This window comes from Pantherophis guttatus, chromosome 1 (genome assembly GCF_059756535.1).
Source record: "Pantherophis guttatus breed Tessera chromosome 1, ASM5975653v1, whole genome shotgun sequence".
NCBI lineage: Eukaryota > Metazoa > Chordata > Lepidosauria > Squamata > Colubridae > Pantherophis > Pantherophis guttatus.
In genome coordinates this window covers 101744229-101766850 of record NC_142063.1, presented here as the reverse complement: position 1 = coordinate 101766850, position 22622 = coordinate 101744229, and the positions used below count along the sequence as shown (strand labels likewise).

Here is a 22622-nt window from a genome sequence, read left to right as displayed (position 1 = left end):
AAAACATGAGTACCCAGTATCTGGGTTTACATGGGACATTAAGCTATAATGGAATGCGTTTGTCTTTGTCTTGGTTACTTCAGCTTATACGGCAAGTTGTACTGCTCAGATTTCTTCATCTTTATCACACTTGAACATTTTGATTTGTTTTGGCAATGTGTTGCTTGTACCTTCTTGTAGCACCACTGTCTCCTTTATTTCATACCTGGAGGGAGGGAAGCAGAACACAGGGATATCCTGAAGAGGGACTGAATTAACATCAGTTTGTTTAAATTAAATCCATGATTAAATATGTCCCAGTTCTGAAGCAGTCTTTGCATTTGGATTAATGAGAAGACAACTCTGCAAATTTGAAGTGTGTTTAGACATTTCAGTTACTGTGCAGCAAATGATGCTATGTACTATTTTTGATTATGTGGCAAGGAGTTATGTAACACAAAATTATGTGTCCTGTCCCAGATTGTGGCTAATAAAAGACAGAACATCAAGTTCAGTTTATGGTTCTTCAGTTTAATGAGGAATAACTTCAGAAGCATAGATTTCTTATGTGTGTAAACGCTTCCTAGCAGGGTGTTCTTTCTATTTTGTTTTTAAAATAACTGTGGCCCTAGTAGGGTGATTGGATTGGAACAGTTGTGATGGGCAAGGCTGGGATGGATGCTTGATACAAAGCATCTGCTACTCCTGTACTAATCAGATAATATGCAGAATTTTGATTAGCTTTATATAGAACTAGCTGGACACCCATGCTTCACTATGAAACTATGTGCTTGGGCTTGATAAATTGATACTTACAGTCTGAAACTTAATGTAGAATGTGTAACTCCATAGCATCAGAGTGTGTTAATATAATGCAACTGGCAGTTGGAACAGAGGGGGAGCGGGGAGTAGAATGTCCCAGCCTGCAGCATCCATTGGTATTCATCTGGCTAGCATCCTGTCAGTGTGTTAGAGAATTGAGGGGTTGTTTGAATTAGAAACTCAAACAGTATTTGCTGTGTGAGCAAGGAGGAGACAGGAAGGAGGCTGGGTGTGGCTTAGCTCAACTGTTCTGTAGTAAAGCTGCTGTGAAAGTAAAACTGAAAGTGAAACTCCTCTCCTCTGCTTGTGCTTTGCATTTAGAACAAATTTCTTTTCAGGTGGGGAGGGGGAGTAGAACTCCTTAGCATCAGAGCATGTTAATAATAATATAGGAAATACTAATGCTCTGATGGTCATTTCAAAAAGTCCTTTCTTAGTGAGCGCCTAGAAGCCAAGAGGAACATATGTGGCAAATTTCAAGTTTGTAGGCTTTATGGTTCTGGAGATTTCATGATTACGGCGTGAGTGGTTTTCACTTTTATATATATATATATATATGTGTGTATATATATATATATATATATATATGTGTGTGTGTGTGTGTGTGTGTGTGTGTGTGTGTGTGTATATATATATATATATATATATATATATATATATATATATATATATATATATATATATATATATATATATATATATATATATATATATATATATATTGCAATTTTTGTGAGATGGGCAGCCATACAGTATAAATTTGATATATAAATAAAACTAACGGCAAATCAGAAACTTCATTTTTTCCACATTGCAAATTTCTTAACTCCTTCCTTCCTTCCTTCCTTCCTTCCCTCCCTCCCTCCCTCCCTCCCTCCCTCCCTTCCTCCCTGGTTTTTGAAGCATCAAATGGATCATAACAGTTTAGTTTCTGTAATCTACTTAAATTATTTCTTCAGGATTTTTTTGTGGGCTGTCCCTGAAATATGGAACTAATAGAGCTGGAAAGAGGTCCTGCTAAGAACTTAATTTTTAATAGGTGTGTGTCATTATTTTGCACTCGTACTCTGAAATAACTTCTGATAAAAACAGTGTGGAGCTATTACAATGGATTAACCTTTTTAAAATATACTTCTCTTTTTATTGTTTATTATTAAATTATACATTAATAATATGTCCTTTGATAAATTATATATTATGAAGTGAAATTAGTATATCCAGGGATGTGATGAGTAGATAAGTAAATCAGAGAAGTATAACCCCTAACAATTTGTCTGTAAGATGAATTTTAAAACCTTTTCCTTAACTTTTATAATAAATTCAATTTTATCATGAGAGGGTCATCTTAGATTTGCCAAAGATATAATAATAAAGACTGAACTATTTTTTATCTGTTTAAATATTTGACTGCTATTTCCTATTTAAAATCTTGCACTATATTACAGGAGTTTACAATTGTAATTAAATAAACTGTAGTTAAAACAAGTATAAAACCGCCCATTAAAATAATAATGGAGGACAAAAGGGGCAATTTTTTATAAATGTATAAATTTAATGTTTTAATTTTTTATTTAAAGTACAAGTTATCTATTTTTTCTGAATTTTTAAAATGAAAGCATTCTGTAAACAAAATATATTAATATCTTTTCAAATGGTTTGAAAAAAGTACATATACAAAAAAGCATAATAGCCAATTAAAAATAAAAAAAACTTAAAAGGAAGTATTTCAATAAAATGTCTCTAGTTTTACTAGAATACAAATGTAATGTTATGCTTATATTCTAGTAAAATAACTATATAAAATGGGTGGCATAAAAATGGCATAAAAATGGGTGACTTATGCTTTCCATTTATAGTAAATGTGCTGATAGCTGCCCAATCCACGCCCATCAAACTGGGATTAAGAGTAAATGGAATGTAAATTATGATTGTCCAATACTGCTGCATCCAGCAGAGTTTTCCTGAGGGGATGGACTACCACCTTTTTAAAACTTCTATTATTTTTAAAATAATAAAAGCATTCATTGTTGCTTGGATGGATTATATATTCCCTCCTGGAAGATGTTATCCAACCGGGTAAACATGGAACTAATATACGGTTGGCTACACTCACAGCACTGACGATCTTATACATTTCCTTAGATCCAACAGGTCCAAACTCTTCTCACTTAACTACATTAGCCCAGTCCCAGGATCTTGCACAGCTGAAGTCTAACTCAGAGTGAATTCAAACAATTTTATCCAACAGATGGCTAGAATAGTCTTCACAATGGCCTTGTAGATGTTTGTAGGTTCTTCCTTCTCCAGGGAAGATTGGATTATTCTGATCAAAGTGGCTGGACAGCTCTCTGCAGATGCAATAACAGTTGAAAAATAACTATGTTTTGCTCCTCTTCTTGCCACAAAGTAATACTTCAAAAAAATCCTATCTTGGCTCAACCACATGGCTGATATCTGAGGTCTCTGAAATCAAATCTAGCCATTCCATTCACTGCTTCTGCTCTGGGGTGGCAGCTGTGGCTATATTGAAAGCCCAGGTGGCACCTTTCCAGAAGAGGAATTCTTTGTGCCAAACCAGGTCTTGATTATACATGCTGTGTGAGCCCTCTCACCTGTTATTAAATCATGAGTAAGGGGAGCTTTAGCTCAGGTGCCCCTGATGCAATGAATAATAGTCCTGAGTGATACCAGGATCAGATTTCCAAGTATCAATCTGCTAGGGAAAATGAACTTGATTTACTATAGATTCTCTCTCCCAGATTCTTTCTTGTTCTCCCTACAAAGACCATCTTCCCCTTCCCTCCTTTCTCGATCATATTTTTTATTACTGTCAACTATAAATCTAAATACAAGTCCCAAATTGACACAGTTTATCACCAATATGATAATCTATGCACATATCTGCATTTTACTTGCATTCAAAGTTTAATACTTACTTTGAAGGAGTTCCTAATGGTTATGACTCATGGTGATGATATTGGGTTTCCTCAAGAAGATCAGAGAAATCTTGGAATTGGACGAGAAAGAACAATCAAGTCAACTCATTTAAACTTTGGAACATATTTCAAATCATATCACAATAATCTAAGTATAGTAAAACAGTCAACTGCCCTCAATTGTCTTTCAGAAAGAGCATTCCATGCTGTTGTAGGACCAAGAACTATGGAAGAAATATCAATTGCTGTTTGATACATTCAACATTTCATTGCAAAAGGAAGAGATTGGTGTACTTAAGGTTCCTATTAGGATTTGTATACTTCTTAAGAACCAAAGTCATGGATGACAATACAACCCAGTGACTGCTTTTGTTAAAATAATAGCAGTATTGAGCCACAAATTCTCCTTTTTCAATATGTGTGTAGTGTCATAATGAACGTATAAAAGGAGCAAGACTTATATCATGTTAATGTGATGTTTTCATCAGATGGATTGGTTTGCGCATCATTGCTGATGCCACTGCTTCTGAGTAGAATCCATTCTAGCAACCATACTAAGAATCTTCTGATTTTTAGAAATTAACATGGTACAAACATTTACCAGAGTAGATCATCAAGCAATTTTTCATTATCCTCAGTCTGTCAGTCTATTAGCTTTAAAATAGCACCTTCAGTATGTCTCGTACAAACAGAATAGCGTGGCCATCACACAGGAATTTGAAAAAAAAAGTTTGCTTGTTGAAATAAGTCAGCCCTATTTGTGGCTCACTTTTTGCATTTTGATATACTTTTAAGAGTTTCTGTCTTCTAATATAGATGGCAGCTACCACACCAGCAAGATGAGAATCGAACTGACATAGATTGGGGAAGCTTTATGCATCCTTCCAAAAGATAACATGCTGTAATTTTGTGCCATATGCGGTTTTTGATCCATTATAGTTATATACTTCCTTCCTTTCCCTGTGCAGGCAGATATGGATAGTTAAGTCATAATAAACCTAGAGCAATGTGGGAGTAGGCTAGGTGCCACTCAAGAGATCTGAACAGTCACATAACTTTCTGATCTGGAATAAAGGACCATCACTAGTACCATAGTTACATACAGATTGTGGGCTGTTTAGCATCTAGGTCAGTACCTATCAAAAGGTGGCTCAAAGACCCCTAGGGGTCCCCCAAAACTCTCTTAGAGGTCTGCCAATTCAAAATTATTTGCCAGCCTATGTTGAAAAATAATACAATATAAAAAGTCTGTCAACCATTTGTGAGAAACATTAGTGGCAACAAATGTATCAATTTTAATTTTCAATAGGATAAATATTGATAAATATAACCCATATAAACAAAAGCACTTTTAAGGTCCTCCATGATTTTTAAAGGTAGGAAGGGATGCTGAGACCAAACAAATTTAACACTGATGCGGGTCACAGATATCAACAGCCTGTATAAGCAGATACAGCAAAAGTCTTGTTTTAGCTCAATAACGTCTATGGTGGAGTGACTAATAGGCCACTACAGAGCCCTTTTCTTTATATAGCTAACACTGCTTACACTACAGTTTTTCCCTTTTTTCATTGTTACTATTTAGTGAGTGAGAATTTTGGATTCATTACAACAATTGGGAGACAACTGTATATTCAGTTGTTGGAAAATAGTCACTGGTCTGGATAAATAAATAAATAAAGTATTTATGTATGTATCCAACTTACCTATTGTATTCAGTGTTAAGCTTTTTTCCTCAGTAGATGTTGGATGTTTAACTTCACATCGTACTGTCTTCCCAAAGTCCAGTGCTTTTGGATCCAAGTGTATTTTACTAACAAAATAACATAAGTGATCTTTTCCAATCTCAATATTCTTGGGATTGATAGTTTCAGATATTTGTCTCCAGCCATGGTACCATCTGACTTGTATATCATGAGGTGCAAATTGTGATATAGAAATTTCAAGGAGGATATTCTGATGATCTGGGGTCACCTTTATTTCAGACAAAACAGGCCGCTTGACTAAATGAGAAGGAAAAACAATGAGCAGAAATGACAATGTAAATAATATGTTTCCAAACCTTGGCTTAATATTATTAATGCAAGAACAATTTTTAATATAAGAAAACACTTTTAAGGATTGATCCTCTGGAATCTTGCATAATGGAACTATTGCATAAGACCAACTGCACAATTTTTACCAACCACAAGGTGAAGACACTTTCTGCACCATTTGCAACAAAACCCAATGAATGAAAATCATGTCTGCAACCTTCTCTATGACTGACCGTTTAAGCTGGTCATAGCAAACTTTTTTGTTGTTGTTTTTGTTGTTGATTTCTCAATTTTTATTTTACTGAAAACATTAAAATACAAACTAAAAAAAAAATAATACAAAAACAAAATAAAGCTAAACAAGACTACACCAAAAAAAAGTACAAAAAGACAAAACAAACATATACATGTTGTTGAGGCTTATTCTACAGTTTTTTGTGTGTTTCCAGCACTTGGTTGAAATTCAGTGACAGCATTACATATGATAGTATAGGCATCTACAGTGGAAGGAGAATGTGTGTATGTGTTGTGATGTGTAATTCAAGTATGAAAGGACAGGGGTTGTGTTGTGTCATCATGCTCCATCATTTGGGTGCCATTGTTGTTGGAAATGGATGTCTATGCATCTTACTGGTAAATCACATAATCTTATCCCATAAATATTTTCCCATACATGATAAAAAGCCAGGGGTGTCCAGATGGCATGGTCAAAGAAGAAAATGAGATGATGATGAGTACCTCTGCTCCCACAGATGTTACATCTGGGCTGTGGCTTAATTCCTGGTATCCACAGCACAAAGGACACAAGACAGATTAACAGTGCTACAGACAGGGAGATTTTCTTTGAAGTAACATTGCAGGTATAGGAAATGGGGCTGTGCCACACTCCCCACCTGTTAAATTCTATTACTTTTAATAAAGCCTAAAAAGGATAAACGGAACCCGACTTCACCAATTAACATCAGAAGAAAACTAAATTTAAAAATTGGTACATACCTGGAAGTTTTAGATACACTTCTCTTGTAATAGGTTTTCTCAATCTTGCATGGCTCACCCTGAAACAAATGGCCTTATCACAAACTGAAGCGGTAGCTCTTAGTTCAAACACGGAAGTTAATTTGTAACAACCATTACAGGCCATGTCTAAATCCTCTGTGACTACACCATTCATTACTGAATTATCTCCCAGGAACCACTGAGTACCAATTTTTTTAGGATTGAAATCTGTGACATCACAAGTTAAATTTACACTTTCTCCATAATCTGCATCACTTGGTTCAATAACAATATTTGAAAGTTTGGGAAAATCTATAAATGTGACAAGACAGAGAAATCAATATTAGACAAGGAATCACTGCTACATGAAAACAACACCCTACTCTACAAAGCATCAGATGAGATAAGAATAATTTTTAACACTATATTGTTACCACAAGAAAGAAGGAACCATCGTTCAATATGAACTTGTGCTGTTACAATAGATTAACAGCACTATTTCACACAGAACAGTGCTCATACATGAAAGCAGCTCTTAATTGATTTAGGCAAGTAGCAATTATTTCCGTTTCCCTGCTTCTTGTGTACATATGTTAGTCATGCAGTGAGACATCAGTGCTTCTCACTATTTGGTTTGTTTCCACACATTAATCCATGGCATGTTATTATATACTGATGTGAACTTAGAAGTAAAATGTGTGTAACAATACCATAAAGTTTGTTTATCTAGCTAGATAGCTAGATAGCTATCTATTATCTATCTATCTTGACAACTGGTTCCTATTTATGACAGTCGCAGAGTCTCAGGGTGATGTGATCACCTTTTGTGACCTTCTGACAAGCAAAGTTAATGGGGAATCCAGATTTAATAACTGGGTTAGTACCTTAACAACTGTCTATAGAGATTCTCAGTCATCCAGATCATGGTTATTCCAAAGGTGCTTTTTTCAAGAGGCAACTGGACTTTCTGGTGTTTCTTTGAAGACTTTAACCCCTCTTTCAAACCAGTAGATCCTTTCTGTCCATATGTTTATGAAGTGGTTGTTTGTTGTATAGGTGGTTGTTGTTGTACATTGGGGAAACAAAACAAACACTCCATAAACGCATAGCACAACACAGGAGAACAAACACATCAGGACTAGATTCACCAGTCCATCTGCATTTAAAAAAACAAAGGCCACTCTTTTGAAGACAACAAAGTCCATATTTTGGACAGAGAGGATTGCTGGTTTGAAAGAGGGGTCAAAGAAGCCATCTATGTCAAAATTGAACAGCCCTCTCTCAACTGAGGGGGAGGGATTCGACATCATCTGTCTCCAATCTACAACAGAGTCCTTTCAACAATTCCAAGAAGGCTCCACACCCATTTGCACCACTCAGGTGGCCATGATGACACAGATAAATGTCCAGGTGACCTTAATAATCCGCTAAAAGAATGCAAATGACCAGCTGCCTGCAAGGAATATAAATCCTTCCATTTCCCAGCATCCAGTCAGAGCTGAAGAAGCTTCTTGGATGAGAAGCGAAACGTCTTCAAAGAAAAACCAGAAAGTCCAGTTGCATCTTGAAAAAAGCACATTTGGGACAACCATGACCTGGATGACTGAGAATCTCCATAGACACTCCTATATCCTTGGATATAGATTTTTTTTATAGCAATGATAACAATCACCTTTCAGCATGACTGTATATCCCTTCCGTACAATTTTCTTGCAATGATTTATTTCAACAAAGAATTCTACTTCATGGTCTTCTGCACTGGGTATAAAGGTTATTTCACTCGTCCTGGAGTACAGCTTTGACATTCTGTCCAACTGCGGTTCCTCTGTTTTAACTGTAGCATCCATAAGCTCTTCAAAGCCCTTTCTCCAATAAATGTCACACTCAGGTGGATGGTATTCTGTCAATAGGCAACTCAATGTGATGCATTTCCCACACTCAGGTACAGAGGGCTTACATTCAATTTTGCAAACTTTGGGAGCCAGAACTGTAAATAAAGCACAACAGCAAATAACAGAGTTAATATTCAGTACAGAGTTGTGAAGTCAAACCACAAACTTCTCTTCCCACATGACTGTTTAGCTTACACAACTAAGTGCCAAAGTCATCATCCAAACACAATAAAGTGCCAAATGGATATAAATTATACATCTGATGAAAAATGAAATAAAAAATGGTCTCAATGATAAAATAATATCAATGAAGATTTCTAATTTGGTATGGAAATAGATTTTTGCTTGCTCATGTAATATTCCACAAAGGCACATTTACACACTTTAAAAAAACAGAGATCCTGTAATCCGCACATAGATGCAACTAAAGCTATTAGCATATATTTCCCCATTTTGCACATCCAACTTCTAGGCAAGTGTTACATGAAGCTACACCATAAGCCATCAAAGAGTAACCTACTCAGCAATATCCCGTTCCGCTTCAGAAGAATATTGCATGAAAGAATTGAGTTGATTTCAGATACCAAACCCTGGTCTGAGAGCATATATGTCAGTGATGGTGCGTGCATACCCAACCTGAAAGGTGCAAGGTGCGAGACATGCGCGCATGCACAGCAGAGACCCGAAGACCAGCTGGCTGGCAGGAGGTGGGGGATCCCAACACCCGCAGCACAGCAAGAGGTAAGATCTTTTTCTTTCATGAGTTCTGTTTCGTTGTTTGCAGGGAAACAGAAGTTCACGAAAGAAACGCCACGGTGATCTGACATGCCATGCACATGCCAGCAGAGAGGGCTCTGTGTGCCACTTCTGGCACGCGTACCATGGGGTCGCCATAACAGATATATGTCTTCCTCTTCTATTACCAGGAAGGGGTTTTGTAACTTAAGTATCGATAGATGTATTTTTTATACACATATTGTAAGAGGAGTCTTATTCTGAGATGCATGGAATATTATTCTGAGAAAAGAAAGTTTAATTGAAATCACACCTTGTGGCAATGTGGGAAGAGAAGAATTGAAAGAGGGAACAACAAAAGAAAAAGTAAGGGATTGTGACTATTATTACAACAGCAGTAAAAGTTTAGAAGTGTCAGTTGTTAAAAGAGTGGAATTATATCAGAGGAACAGGATTTATTATTATTATTATTTTATTATTTTTTTTGCAAAAGATGAGCTGCACTTTATTGGAATTTCTCTGTGCCTTAGGCCTTAAGAGTAAAACATGCAATGTACAATATAGGATAATAAAAACTGTAGTTTTTCTGTTCCACTTACCCACAATGTCCATCTGCCATTCAGATTCTTTGTATGCTTGTGATCCTTCAAGCTTAGCTCTGCAGACAAACCTCTTTCCAGAATCTTCCACTTGGGGGTTATACTGGATCTCGCTGATGCAAAAGTAAAGCCCATCAGCACCTTTTGTGGGTGGAGTTGAAAAGGAACTGTCTAGAATTCCATCATCGTTATTCCAACAGACTTCAAGGGTTTCCGGAAAATAAGAATGAATTTTGCAACTAAGAGTGAGCGGTTCATTTGATCTTGGCACATTTGTGGAACAATGAACTTCATGAAGCATTGGTAAGGCTAGAAAGAAAACCAAAAGGGTTTCAATTCAAACAGCAAAAATGTGATGTGCAGCAATATGCCCAGATAATAATGAAGAGCCTTCAAAGGCAATGCCTGAGTCTTCCAAAGCTTTGATGACATCTCTTACCATTTTTCCTTGCCCACTATTCCATAGCTGTTTATTTACACAAAGCAAGGGAGGACCAAGCTAAGGAACCCTGACTGTAGAAAAATCAGTATCTCTGTCAGCTGAAAGGTCAAAGGTGTCTTATTGGATATATCATCCCTGGCCACCAAATTGTTTCTTTATGGTGCGGAATAGAAGGATCAATTAGTGTCCCAGTTTCCATTTGTGTTTGGCTGCCATTATATAATTAAAAGGGTTAAAGCTGGAAGAACCAAAGGCCCTCCTTCTTCGGGACTATCCATGCTAAATATCTACAGTGTTGTTTCAACTAGAAAGTTCTGTTCTTTTTTACACACATATAGCTAGATCAGGGGTCAGCAACCTGTGACTCTGGAGCCGCATGTGGCTCTTTCACCCCTCTGCTGCGGCTCCCTGTCACTCAAAATATGCATCACAACCACCAATGTGCACCCGCCAGCACGCAATTTATTGAGCTTTTCAACCCCCAGTAGGCCAACCATGGATAAATCCAAGAAAAGTAAAGTTTCAGAAGAAAACAGAACGTTTAATTCAACTACATATGCTAGTTTTGGGGCCGCTCAAGAAACAGTCAGGCACAGGAAGGGTTTTATGGCTCCTGGTGTTTTCTTTTCTGTAGGAAATGGGTCCAAATGGCTCTTTGAGTGTTTAAGGTTGCAGACCCCTGAGCTAGATAGACAGATAATGTAAAATGTTGTGTTTTGTTTGAGTTTCTCTCTCTCTTTACTTTTGTCTGCCTTTTATCCTGTTTTAACTATTTTTAAACTTTGTGATGTTTCACAAATAAACATCAAACTATTTTTTGCTAGCTGAAATGAGTGATGTATATGCAGCTATGATCTGAATAAAGGGATTGACTGGGATGTACTGTGTGTAAACTAAACTGAAAATCACCCACATCAATTTTCCAACAATCTAGAGTTGCTTAATGGTGGGAAATGTATCTGATCTAGATCTCTATCAGTATTCAGATCTGATACTAGTATTAGAACTTCATGTGATCTTGATTCTGTCCCTCTATTAAAACAATCCTAGGCTGCATTAACAGAGGGATAGAATCCAGATCATGCGAAGTTCTAGTAATGCTTTACAAAGCCTTAGTAAGCCCACATTTGGAGTACCGCATCCAGTTCTGATCACCACAATACATAAAAGATGTTGAGACTCTGGAAAGAGTTCAGAGAAGAGCAACAAAAATGATTAGGAGCGGGAGGCTAAAACATATGAAGAACAGTTACAAGAATTGGGTATGTCTAGTCTAATGAAAAGAAGGACTAGGAGGAAGATTATAGCACTGTTCCCATAGTGGGTTTCAAAATTGTTTACTACCGGTTCTGTGGGTGTGGCTTGGTGGGTGTGGCATGGCTTGGTGGGCGTGGCAGGGGAAGGATACTCTAAAATCTCCATTTCCTCCCAATCAGCTGGGGCTTGGAAGGCAGAGAATAGATGGGGGCAGAGCCAGTCAGAATTTTTACTACTGGTTCTCTGAACTACTCAAAATTTCCGCTACCGGTTCCACAGAACTGGTTAGAACCTGCTAAAACCCACCTCTGCACTGTTCCAATATTTGAGGGGCTCCTACAAAGATGAGGGGATCAAACTATTTTCCAAAGCACAAAAGGCAAGAGAAGAAACAATGGTTGGAAACTAACCAAGGAGAGAAGCAACCTAGAACTAAGGAGAAAATTACTACAGGGAAGAGCAATTAACCAGTGGAATAGCGTGCTTTTCAAGGGGAGACTGGACAGTCACCTGTCTGAAATGATACAGCGGCTCCTGCTTGAGCTGTGGGTTGGGCTATAAGGCCAGCGAGATCCCTTCCAACTCTATTATTCTATATTCTATCTAGACAGATGTGAGTGCATTATCCAATATAAAAATAATACTTAGGAAAATCCTGTGAATAATGATGTGGAAACATTTTAAACAGTCTAAAATTATCTTTGAAAAAAACATAATCTGTTAAAAGTAATACCTGACGGGAAAACCCTACAGATGAAAAAAACTCCGTGTCTGTCATCAAAAAATGCTTTCCAATGAAGTCAAATTTTAGCTAGGGAAGTGAACAGATATGGTGGATTCAGCTGCACCTCAGCTGGTGAAATGATAAACAGCATGGACAACATTTTATATCTATAGAGTGTGACATGGAATAGCATCTTTCCTCCTGATCAGCTGGGACTTGGGAGGCAGAGAATAGATGGGGGTGGGGCCAGTCAGAATTTTTACTACCGGTTCTCCAAACTACTCAAAATTTCCACTACTGGTTCTCCAGAACTGGTCAGAACCTGCTGAAACCCACCTCTGATTCAAATACTAACCAAGATACATCTAGCTTCCCTTTGAGATGTAAGATACTTCAAAGAATTTAAAAAATGTTCATGGATATCAGATGTAACACATAGCCATAAATATTGAGATACAAGTAATGCTGTTTCCAGCCCATCCATGCCAAGATATAAACAATATCCTATCACAATTCATATTCAGTGCATGGATTGTAGTCGAAGATACAGTATCTGCTAGGACCATGGCTGGACCAAAATTAGATAAATCTCCTCTATTTTCATACATCTTGAAACAAATCAGTTCTCTTATAAACCATAAAATAATTTTAAAGTTTCAGCATCATTTAATATTCTGCCATAATCCTCACTTACCTATGACTTTAAATGATTTCCTTTTAGAAAAAGATCCATGCTGAAAGCCCTTATGTTTAACTTCTAATAAAAGTTCAAATTTCTTCAGCTTCTGTATATCTGGATTTATGCAGATTTTCCACTGGAAATCATAATGGGTTTTTGGTTTTGATTTCAAATCTGGATAAAATTTGAACATGTCCTTTAAGTTTCCAAGAAGAGGAAAATTTTCATCATCTTCCATAGGTTCTTCAACTGATGTTGTATGCCAAGAGGCTATTTTCTGTTTTGTATTTTGGACTTCAATTACTAAGAAGAGGTCTACCTGCAAAGGCTTGGGTCGAAAGTGTGAAATCAAGCATTGCAACTGTGTTTCTTCCAAATGCTTCAGTTCCTCACTTCCAACCATTTCCACGGATGGTGGATCTATAAAAAAAATAATGGAAAATGGAAACCCTGTTGCTTGAAATGTTGCAGCAATATTTTAGGATTATTCTTTCAACATTTTACAAAGCATTATTCTATGCTTAAAAACAGTTATATGTGTTTCTACTCGGTGCATTTCACTGCTGTGTTATTAGACTGGAAAAAAATATATATGCAGGGATACTCTGCCCTGCTCCAATAACCAAACCCTATTCTGACTCAGGAATGAGATAAAAGACTTGATACACATTTATGGGGAGAGGTATGAAGAAATCTGATTGTTGGGTTCTCTGGCTTTTTTTTTCTACTTTCACCAAGAATAGACATCCCTCCATCACTCTCTTTAACATGGGATGGAGGGAGCAGAGAGGAGGTGAGTTCACACAAATGGCCAGACCAGCAAGTTTACTCATCTGCCAAAATTCGCTCTGATTTTGTACTCGTGTTCTGCACAGGTACTAGAGTCGTGTTCCAGCTGATAATTGGATTTCTTTTAGACAACAGTTTAATGCTGTTCTGGAAAATGATATCTAAAAAGATTACATAGATTTAGATTTAGATTTAGATTTAGATTTAGATTTAGATTTAGATTTAGATTTAGATTTAGATTTAGATTTAGATTTAGATTTAGATTTAGATTTTATTTGATTTATATACCGCTCTACTCCCGAAGGACTCAGGGCAGTGAACAGCCACAGATATAACACATAAATACAAAATTTAAAAGCAAAGTAAAACCGAATTAAACAATTTTGGCCCAAGACAGATTTAAAACACCCCAATAATTTAAAACAGATTAAAATTTACATTTTAAAAAGGGAAAAAGGGAAAAGATTAGGCCAGGCCAGCCTGATGGAATAAAAAGGTCTTAAGAGTGCGGCGGAAGGTGCACAGATCCGGGATCCTCCATATCTCCGGGGCAAGCTCATTCCAGATAGTAGGTGCCCCCACAGAGAAGGCACTACCCCTGGGGGCCGCCAGTCAACATTGTTTGGCCGACAGCACCCGGAAGAGCCCCTCTCTATGAGAGCGTACCGGCCAGTGGGAGGCTATTGGTGGCAGCAGGCGGTCCCGTAGGTAACCAGGTCCTAAGCCATGGAGTGCTCTAAAGGTGGTAACCAAAACCTTGAAACGCACCTGGAAGAGCCAGTGCAGCTCGCGCAGGAGAGGTGTTACATGGGAACGCCATGTCGCTCCCATAACCACCCGCGCAGCCGCACTCTGCGCCAGTTGGAGCCTCCGGGTGCTCCTCAAGGGGAGCCCCATGTAGAGAGCGTTGCAATAGTCCAGGCAGGAAGTGACAAGGGCATGAGTGACCGTGAGTAAGGAGTCCTGATCCAGAAAGGGATGCAACTGGCGAATCAGGCAAACCTGATGAAAAATCCTCCCGGTCACGGCCGTCAAATGCTCTTCTAAAGACAGCCGTGAATCCAGGAGGACGCCCAAGTTGCGAGCCCTCTCCATGGGGGCCAGCGATTCACCCCCAATAGTCAGTAATGGCACCAACTGACTATATCGGGATGTCGGAAACCACACCACTCGGTCTTGGATGGGTTGAGCCTGAGCCTGTTTCTCCCCATCCAGATCCGTACGGCCTCCAGGCACTGGGACATCACTTCAAGGGCATCGTTGGGGTGGTCCGGAGTGGAGCTGTACAGTTGAGTGTCGTCAGCGTACTGGTGGTACTTCACCCCAAAACCACGGATGATCTCACCCAGCAGCTTTACATAAATGTTGAACAAAAGGGACAAGAGGACCAACCCTTGTTGCACCCCACATATGAGGGGCCTCGGGGTCGACCTCTGCCCCCCTGCCAACACAGAGTGCAACCGGTCGGAGAGAAAGGAGGAGAACCACCACAACACAGTGCCCCCCACCCCTAACTCCTCCAACCGGTGCAGCATGATACCATGGCCGATGGTATCAAAAGCCACTGAGAGATCTAATAGGACCAGGACAGAGAAGCAACCCCTGTCCCGAGCCCTCCAGAGATCATCAACCAACACGACCAATGCCGTTTCCGTGCTGTACCCAGGCCTGAAGCCCGACTGGAAAGGATACATTGTTTCATCCAGGTGCTGGGGGAGCTGTTGCGCAACCACACTCTCAACAACCTTCGCCACAAAGCGAAGGTTGGAGACCGGACGATAATTTGCCAACACTGCCAGGTCCAGGGAAGGCTTCTTGAGGAGAGGCCTCACCACCGCCTCTTTCAAGGTGGCGGGGAAGTCACCCTCACCCAATGAAGCATTTATAATCCCCTGGAGCCAGCCTCGCGTCACCTCCCGGGAAACCAGCACTAACCAGAGGGACACAGGTCCAACAAACATGTGGTTGCGTTCAGTCTGCCCAGAATCCTGTCCACGTCCTCAGGAGTCACAGGATCAAACTCATCCCAGATAACATTCTCAAGACCTGCCTCAGTCATCCCCCCTGAAACTACCCAGTCGGAGTCCAGGTCTTCCCGAATCTGAGTGATTTTGTCATACAGATAACTGTACAAAGTCCTCAGCTCTACCCTCCAAGGAGTCCTCCCGTGCTCCCTGGTGGAGCAGGGAGTGGGTCACCCTAAACAGGGCCGCTGGGCGGTTATCTGATGACGCAATAAGAGCAGCAATATAATTACATTTTGCTGCTTTTATCGCCACTAGGTAATTCTTAATATGAGATCTTACCAGTGTTCGGTCAGATTCAGAAAGACTGGCCCTCCAACTGCTCTCTAGGCATCTTTTCTGGCACTTCATCTGTCTTAGCTCCTCAGTAAACCAAGGAGCCAGATGAGAGGAAATCCTCATTTAATGATAGCCCTGTTTAGTGATCATTCACAGTTACAATGCTGATAAGAAAATAATTTTGTAACCAGTTCTTGCATATATGACCTTCACAGGTCTATAAAGCAAAAGGAAGGATGAAGTAAGAACATAAATGCCATTTTACCTAGCGACTGCTTCACTTAATGACCGAGTTACCAGACCCAATTGTGATCGCTAAATGAGGATTACCTGTAATTTGATAGGTGCAACATAATTGCCTATGTTTAATCTATTTTCCAGTTCCCCCTGTAGGTCTTTGCTTCTGTGTGGCTGTTCTCTAAGAGTTTTCCAATAATGATACTTTAAAATTAACCTTCACAAATATAAATTTTGGCTGCAATTTTATAGATAAATGATGGTACTGATAAGACATATGTAGAATGACTTACGTTTCTTCAAAAAGACAAAGTACAGAAGCAATCCAACTAAAAGAAAAAAAATCAGGAAACCTAAAACCAGCCGAATGATTAACCTAGTAGTTGAGTTAGGGTCTGTAGAAAGACAATAAGAAAAGAAATTATGTTGCTTCTGATACAAAATATTTATTGCTCTTGGTGCTTTTAATAAGTAAGCATTTTACATGTAATTACATAATAAGAAACAAACAATGCTGATATAGGGTATTCTGTCGTAAGCAAAACACTGTCAGGGGTGTCAAACTCAAGGTCCGGGGGCTAGATCCAGCCCACAGGGTGCTTAGATCTGGCCCACAGGGCCGTCTTGAAAACAATGAAGGACCGCCCCATGGTGCCTCTGCCAGCAAAAATGGATGAACCCTGAGGGTGGCCCTCCCAAGCTCTGTTTTCACTGGCAGAAGGTTGCAGGAGGCCGTCACAGCTGAAAATGGAACTCAGGAGCCCTTTTTCCCCGGCAGAGTGCTCAAGTCACCACAGGTGCCCACGATATGAGTGATGTTGAGCTGGCCATGCCCACCCCAGCCCTCCAAGGTCAAACACAACCCTGATGTGGCCCTCAATGAAATCAAGTTTGACACCCCTACACTAAGTTATGAGAAGAAATTACTGCACCATCTAATAGCACAATCTAGTTGAGTCTGGGCCAGAATTTATGAGATGTGGACCAATTCTATCAGTCACCACAGGCCTATCAGTGCATACAATATATTGGGGGGGGAGGGTTGCCCCCATTATGTACTAAATAATATTTCCTTACTCTGAAGCATGGATGCCATTTTGTTGCCTATTGGTGCTCTTTGCCTTAAGTTTTATTTTGTGGAATGTTTTATCAACATGAACAATTTGAGGTCATGTAGAAAAATTGCCATACTGCTTGGAATTCTGGGCCTTGTAGTCCCAACGCACTTGACTTTATCTTTCCATTTCTCTTCTATTAGTTATCTCACTTTTTCATAAACACTTTTAGATAGAGCATTGTAGATATTTTCATAATTATTTCAGGGATATGATTCTACCTCAGTCTGTAAAATTATAGGTAAAAGTTATGCACCACTGAGATCAACCCTGCTGAGAAGTCAGGAGGAGCATTTATTTAATATAATACTTCAAGTTCAGATAACCCTCAACCTACAACCACAACTGACAGCCCAAATGTCTGTTGTTAAGCAAGAGAACGGTTACATTTTTCATAGTGAGTACCTGTTACTGTTAAAGTTACACTGTAGACTGGATATCTGGCAAATGATTCATGCTGTACAATACAACTATAGACGTTTCCTTGATCTTGTGAAGATGGTTGAAGTCTCAGTTTACTGGTGGTGTTGTAAGTGCCATCATTATTTCTCACAGAAGTTCCCGTGCAAATATCCTCTGCAAGTACACTTTTATCCGACATCTGCTTAGAATGCTCTTGCCAAAGAATGACAATTGCATCAGGATAGAATTTATTCACTGTACATGTCAGTGTCTTTACGTTTCCGTTTTCAATTTCAAGTTCCTTGGGAGACAGTTGGACAGTTGGTTCAACTACATTGCATTTGAATAAAAATGGAATTGGTTATTGATTTTTCTACATAGGTTGTATTTTATTTTGCCTTTCAGCTTCCCAAACAGCATTTGCATGTAACATCCAATTCAAATAACAGCTTTTCCAAAGACTATGAAGAAAGAAAGAAAGAAAGAAAGAAAGAAAGAAAGAAAGAAAGAAAGAAAGAAAGAAAGAAAGAAAGAAAGAAAGAAGGGAAGGAAGGAAGGAAGGGAGGGAGGGAGGGAGGGAGGGAGGGAGGAAGAAAGAGGGAGGGAGGGAGGGAGAGAGAGGGGGAGGGAGGGAAGGCAAAATATGAATCAGCGTAGGCATGTGGTGGAAACAAGGTTGTTTTGAAAGGATAGAAAAATATAGAGACACATAGTGAATGGTATAGGTATAAATTAGTTTTAGCCATATTTCTTTCTTTTTTTATTTTCATGCATATACAGTAATTTCTTTTGTGGGGTTTTTTCCTGTACTTTGCACAGCAGAATTAATGACTAGGATTCTTCATTATCTCTAGGCTCCTTCCTGTGTAGCACATTCTGTCCTGTCCAAACTTAACTTAATTTTTTAAAAAAAAAACTTAAGTGTCAGAAAGAAGTAGAATCACAAGCAACATTTGTATGTAGAATCTCTCTCTCTGTCTCTCTTTAACATGTTAATTTCCAGATACCTCCAGCTTTTGTTCAGGAGAAGTAGGTTCCTAGTGTTACATTACTTCAGCCTGTTTTACCATTTCATTGTTATGCCATTCAAACCCCAACAAATATTTTTAATTTTTATGTGCCATTATATCTAACTCTTTAGGTAGATAATAGCAGAACAGTGACAGACAAGACCAGCCAGGGTCCAATGAAGATGGAAGAAGATATGCCTAGATTACCTTGAAACAGCCAAAAAATATCTCTGATTCTTGCTGATCACCCAACCTTCCCAACAAGAGAGCAGGTAGCAAAGCCTCATCACTTGTACATCCCTTGTGTTGTGTTCTGCGTGCCGCTGGGAGCCGTCCTCCTAGCAGCCACGTGTTAACTAAACTGTTACTGATTGGCCACCTGTTTGACAGCCAAGCTATAAAAGAGCTGTCAACAGGCGCGCGTTGTTGTTGTTAGTATTGAGTTCGTTGCTTGTTAATAAACGTTACGATCTGTGATCTGGCTCGCCTCAGTCCTTCCGAACACTAGCGAATTTAACACCTTGCACCTTTCAGCTTGAAGAAAGTTTCTTTTTAAACACCTGTAAGGCTAAGAACAACCTACAGGTGTCTCATTCTTTGGCTGAAGGCAATATCATGGAGGTATGACATAGAAAATATATTTGTTTAATTCAATGCAGGCACTGCCGACTACAACTAATTAGTTGCCCTAATAATAAGAGTTATTTATATTGTAGTTAAATAAAATGAGAAAAGTGAACAAGAATGGACAATGTTGATTCTTGGCAATTGCCGGGAGAAATCCCCGCAGTTTTCTTGGCAAAATTTCAGAAGTGGTTTGCTATTGCTTCCTTCCTAGGGCTGAGTGTGACTGGTCCACCTGGCCTCATGCCTAAAGCAGGAGTAGAAGTCACAGTCTCCCAGTTTATAGCCTGATGCTTTAACCATTACACCACCCACAGGGATTCTTGAGACAATATAAAATGAAAAAATGGGGAGGAACTTTCTTTTTTTTTTCCTACCTCCCTCTTTCCAGGGTTCCCCTTTCTTACAACGATCTAGTTGGAGGGGTCCTTCTTCATAAGAGGAAGAGATTTGGAATGCAATCTTATGCAACTGGCATTCAGATAAATCTTAATACAGTTTAAGAATGGCAAAAGAACAAGTTTGCTCTCTGGAAAGGTATACCACAACTGTCACTTACCAACTAGATTTAGAATGGTGGCTCCTTCAACTTTATTAGAAGTAAGAATCACAAGGCATATATATTTGCCCTCTTCATTAAGCTGTATTTGTGGAAGGAAAAGGGCAGCGTTTCCATTTTTTAACTGAATTGTATCCAGTCTTGAACCATTTCTATTTGAAGAATGTTTTCCAGCAACAACTGAATAAAGTTTTTCTACTTTATTCCCTTCAAATGTCTCCAAATACCAGATGAAGATTGTTTTTTTGATATCCAATTCTGGAGGAGGGTAGTCAGAGATTTGACACTGAAGTGTCACATTTGTACCCAAGATTGCTGTCTTCCGAGCTGGCATGCTTACTTTTAAGGCTTCTTCACAAAAAAATGAAAAAAATTACAGATTACAGATTATTATGATTAATTGTACCTTCCCCCCCCTCCTTTCCTCCCCTCCCAGTTCTCACATTTCAAAAGGAGTATTGCAAAAAGCAGTGGTGGAATGGCAAGAGGCAGAGAGCAATTAGAGGTCATAAAGACTAAGTGAAATATTGACTACTTTTTGGAGTAAACCAGAATTTGGCAAGGAGTTACACAGTCCAGGTGACACAATTGTGACTGCATAATTACAAGCAAATTACTACAATGGATAGTTTGTTTTTTCGTTAGCTAATTACAGTTCATCTATGGTCCAACTAGAATGTTTCAATAAGGAGTCAATTGGCATCAATGCAGTATGACAATAAAGAAACACAAAAAACTCTAATCTGGAGCACCCAGTTCAGGCTTAATAGAATGTCTGAACCTAGCCCCTGTGCAAAAGCCAGAGGCCAAGATGGAGCAATTTACTACATTTAAACCAATAATCAGCAGCTTGTAACATTTCATTTGCAGTCTGTAAATCTTATAATACTCATTTCACTAATCCCTCCCCCAATATAGTATCTCTTGTAAAAGGTAAAGGTAAAGGTTCCCCTCGCACATGCGTGCTAGTCATTCCCGACTCTAGGAGGGGGTGCTCATTTCTGTTTCAAAGCCGAAGAGCCAGCGCTGTCTGAAGACGTCTCCATAGTCATGTGGCCGGCATGACTAAACACCAAAGGCGCACAGAACTCTGTTACCTTCCCACCAAAGGTGGTCCCTATTTTTCTACTTGCATTTTTTATATGCTTTCGAACTGCTAGGTTGGCAGAAGCTGGGACAAGTAATGGGAGCTCACCCCGTTACGCGGCACTAGGGATTCGAACCGCTGAACTGCCGACCTTTCGATCGACAAGCTCAGCGTCTTAGCCACTGAGCCTTGTAAAAGGCACACCTGTAAATTAATTTCACTATGATGAATGAATGTGGTTTTTTTGTCAAAACTAAAGGAAAGATCAAGGTAATATTTGCATTTTGAGGCTGGGTTTTATTAAATGATGAACATATCAGATTAAAATTATATTTAGATGAGCATAAGTTTGTAAATCACGGTTTATGGTTCAGGGTTATCAGTAGACCAGGCTATTGTTAGTTTAAACAAGGAGTTAATATAAATAATAGCACAATAGTAACAGCATTGCCCAGTTGAGGTGTTTTCAAATTCATACACAGATCCAGAGGACGGAGTTTAATGAATAAGAGGGCTTGTTCCTGTGAGGAATAAGTTAAGACGTTTACCTTTGCTCTGGGCGAGGAACGCATTTTGCAAAACGCGTCGGCGCTGTCGAGGGCGCTCGTTGGAGAAGCCAGGGCAGGTGGCTCTCCCCTTCAGAGACCGATCTGTGACCTAAAGTTGTGCCCACCTGCCTTGCGAGGTCGGCCCCGTTTCTCCTCAAAGAGCCCCCAGACCCCTCCACACACACCTCAGCCAGGTCTCAATATTTCTCAGACTCGACAGTTTCTGTTTGCATTTGCCCTTGAGGCGCCCTCGCCTCGCCGCCACTCAAAACAGCAGCGAGAACGTAGCAAAGCACTTCCGCCATCCTCACCCTGCCACTTGCATCCCGGCCACCTTGGATGTATAGCAAGCGTATACTCTATGTCTATAAATATGAATATATATATGTGTGTGTGTGCGTGTGTGTGAATGTAACGTATAGCAAACTGTATAGCGGGCGCGGAGCTGTTTTTGTGCTTCGTTTTTGCTTTCTTACCTGCTGGTCCAGGAACAGAGCTGAGACACGCCCAGAGGCTAAAGAAAAAGTAAAGTCTTCGAACCGAGCTTGATTCCTGGAAATTTCTGTGGACACATCGAGGCAGTTTTCTCACCCGGAGGCCAGAGAGAGTCGTCATTACCCTCTTTCCTTTTGTTTTCTCAATCTGGACTATAGTTTTCAGTTAATCGCGCTCTAAAGAGTAAACAGAACCCACCCTACACAGCTGTTTGCCTGAACGACGAAATCTCTCTCTCTCTCTCTCTCTCTCTCTCTAACCTGCGAGGCAGGACAATGATCTTTGTCCCGGAAACGTTCATTTTCACTCCTGGTCTTCCAATGATTTTCAGCTGCTGAAAAACTGAGAAAGAAAAT

The 22622-nt window shown here is 39.4% G+C and overlaps 1 protein-coding gene across 1 annotated transcript; it reads right to left on the bottom strand.

Moving 5' to 3' along the window:
• Positions 1-2417: 2417 nt before the first annotated feature.
• Positions 2418-22507, bottom strand: NCR3LG1 (natural killer cell cytotoxicity receptor 3 ligand 1). Its single transcript, XM_034416963.3, has 11 exons — positions 22248-22507; positions 20137-20487; positions 17947-18273; positions 16720-16821; positions 13113-13517; positions 9996-10304; positions 8442-8756; positions 6770-7081; positions 5444-5740; positions 3738-3807; positions 2418-3149 (listed from the first exon to the last, which is right to left on the bottom strand). Exons 1-10 carry the CDS (start codon positions 22384-22386, stop codon positions 3758-3760), a joined length of 2607 nt encoding a protein of 868 aa, XP_034272854.2. The 5' UTR covers positions 22387-22507; the 3' UTR covers positions 2418-3149; positions 3738-3757.
• Positions 22508-22622: the final 115 nt, after the last annotated feature.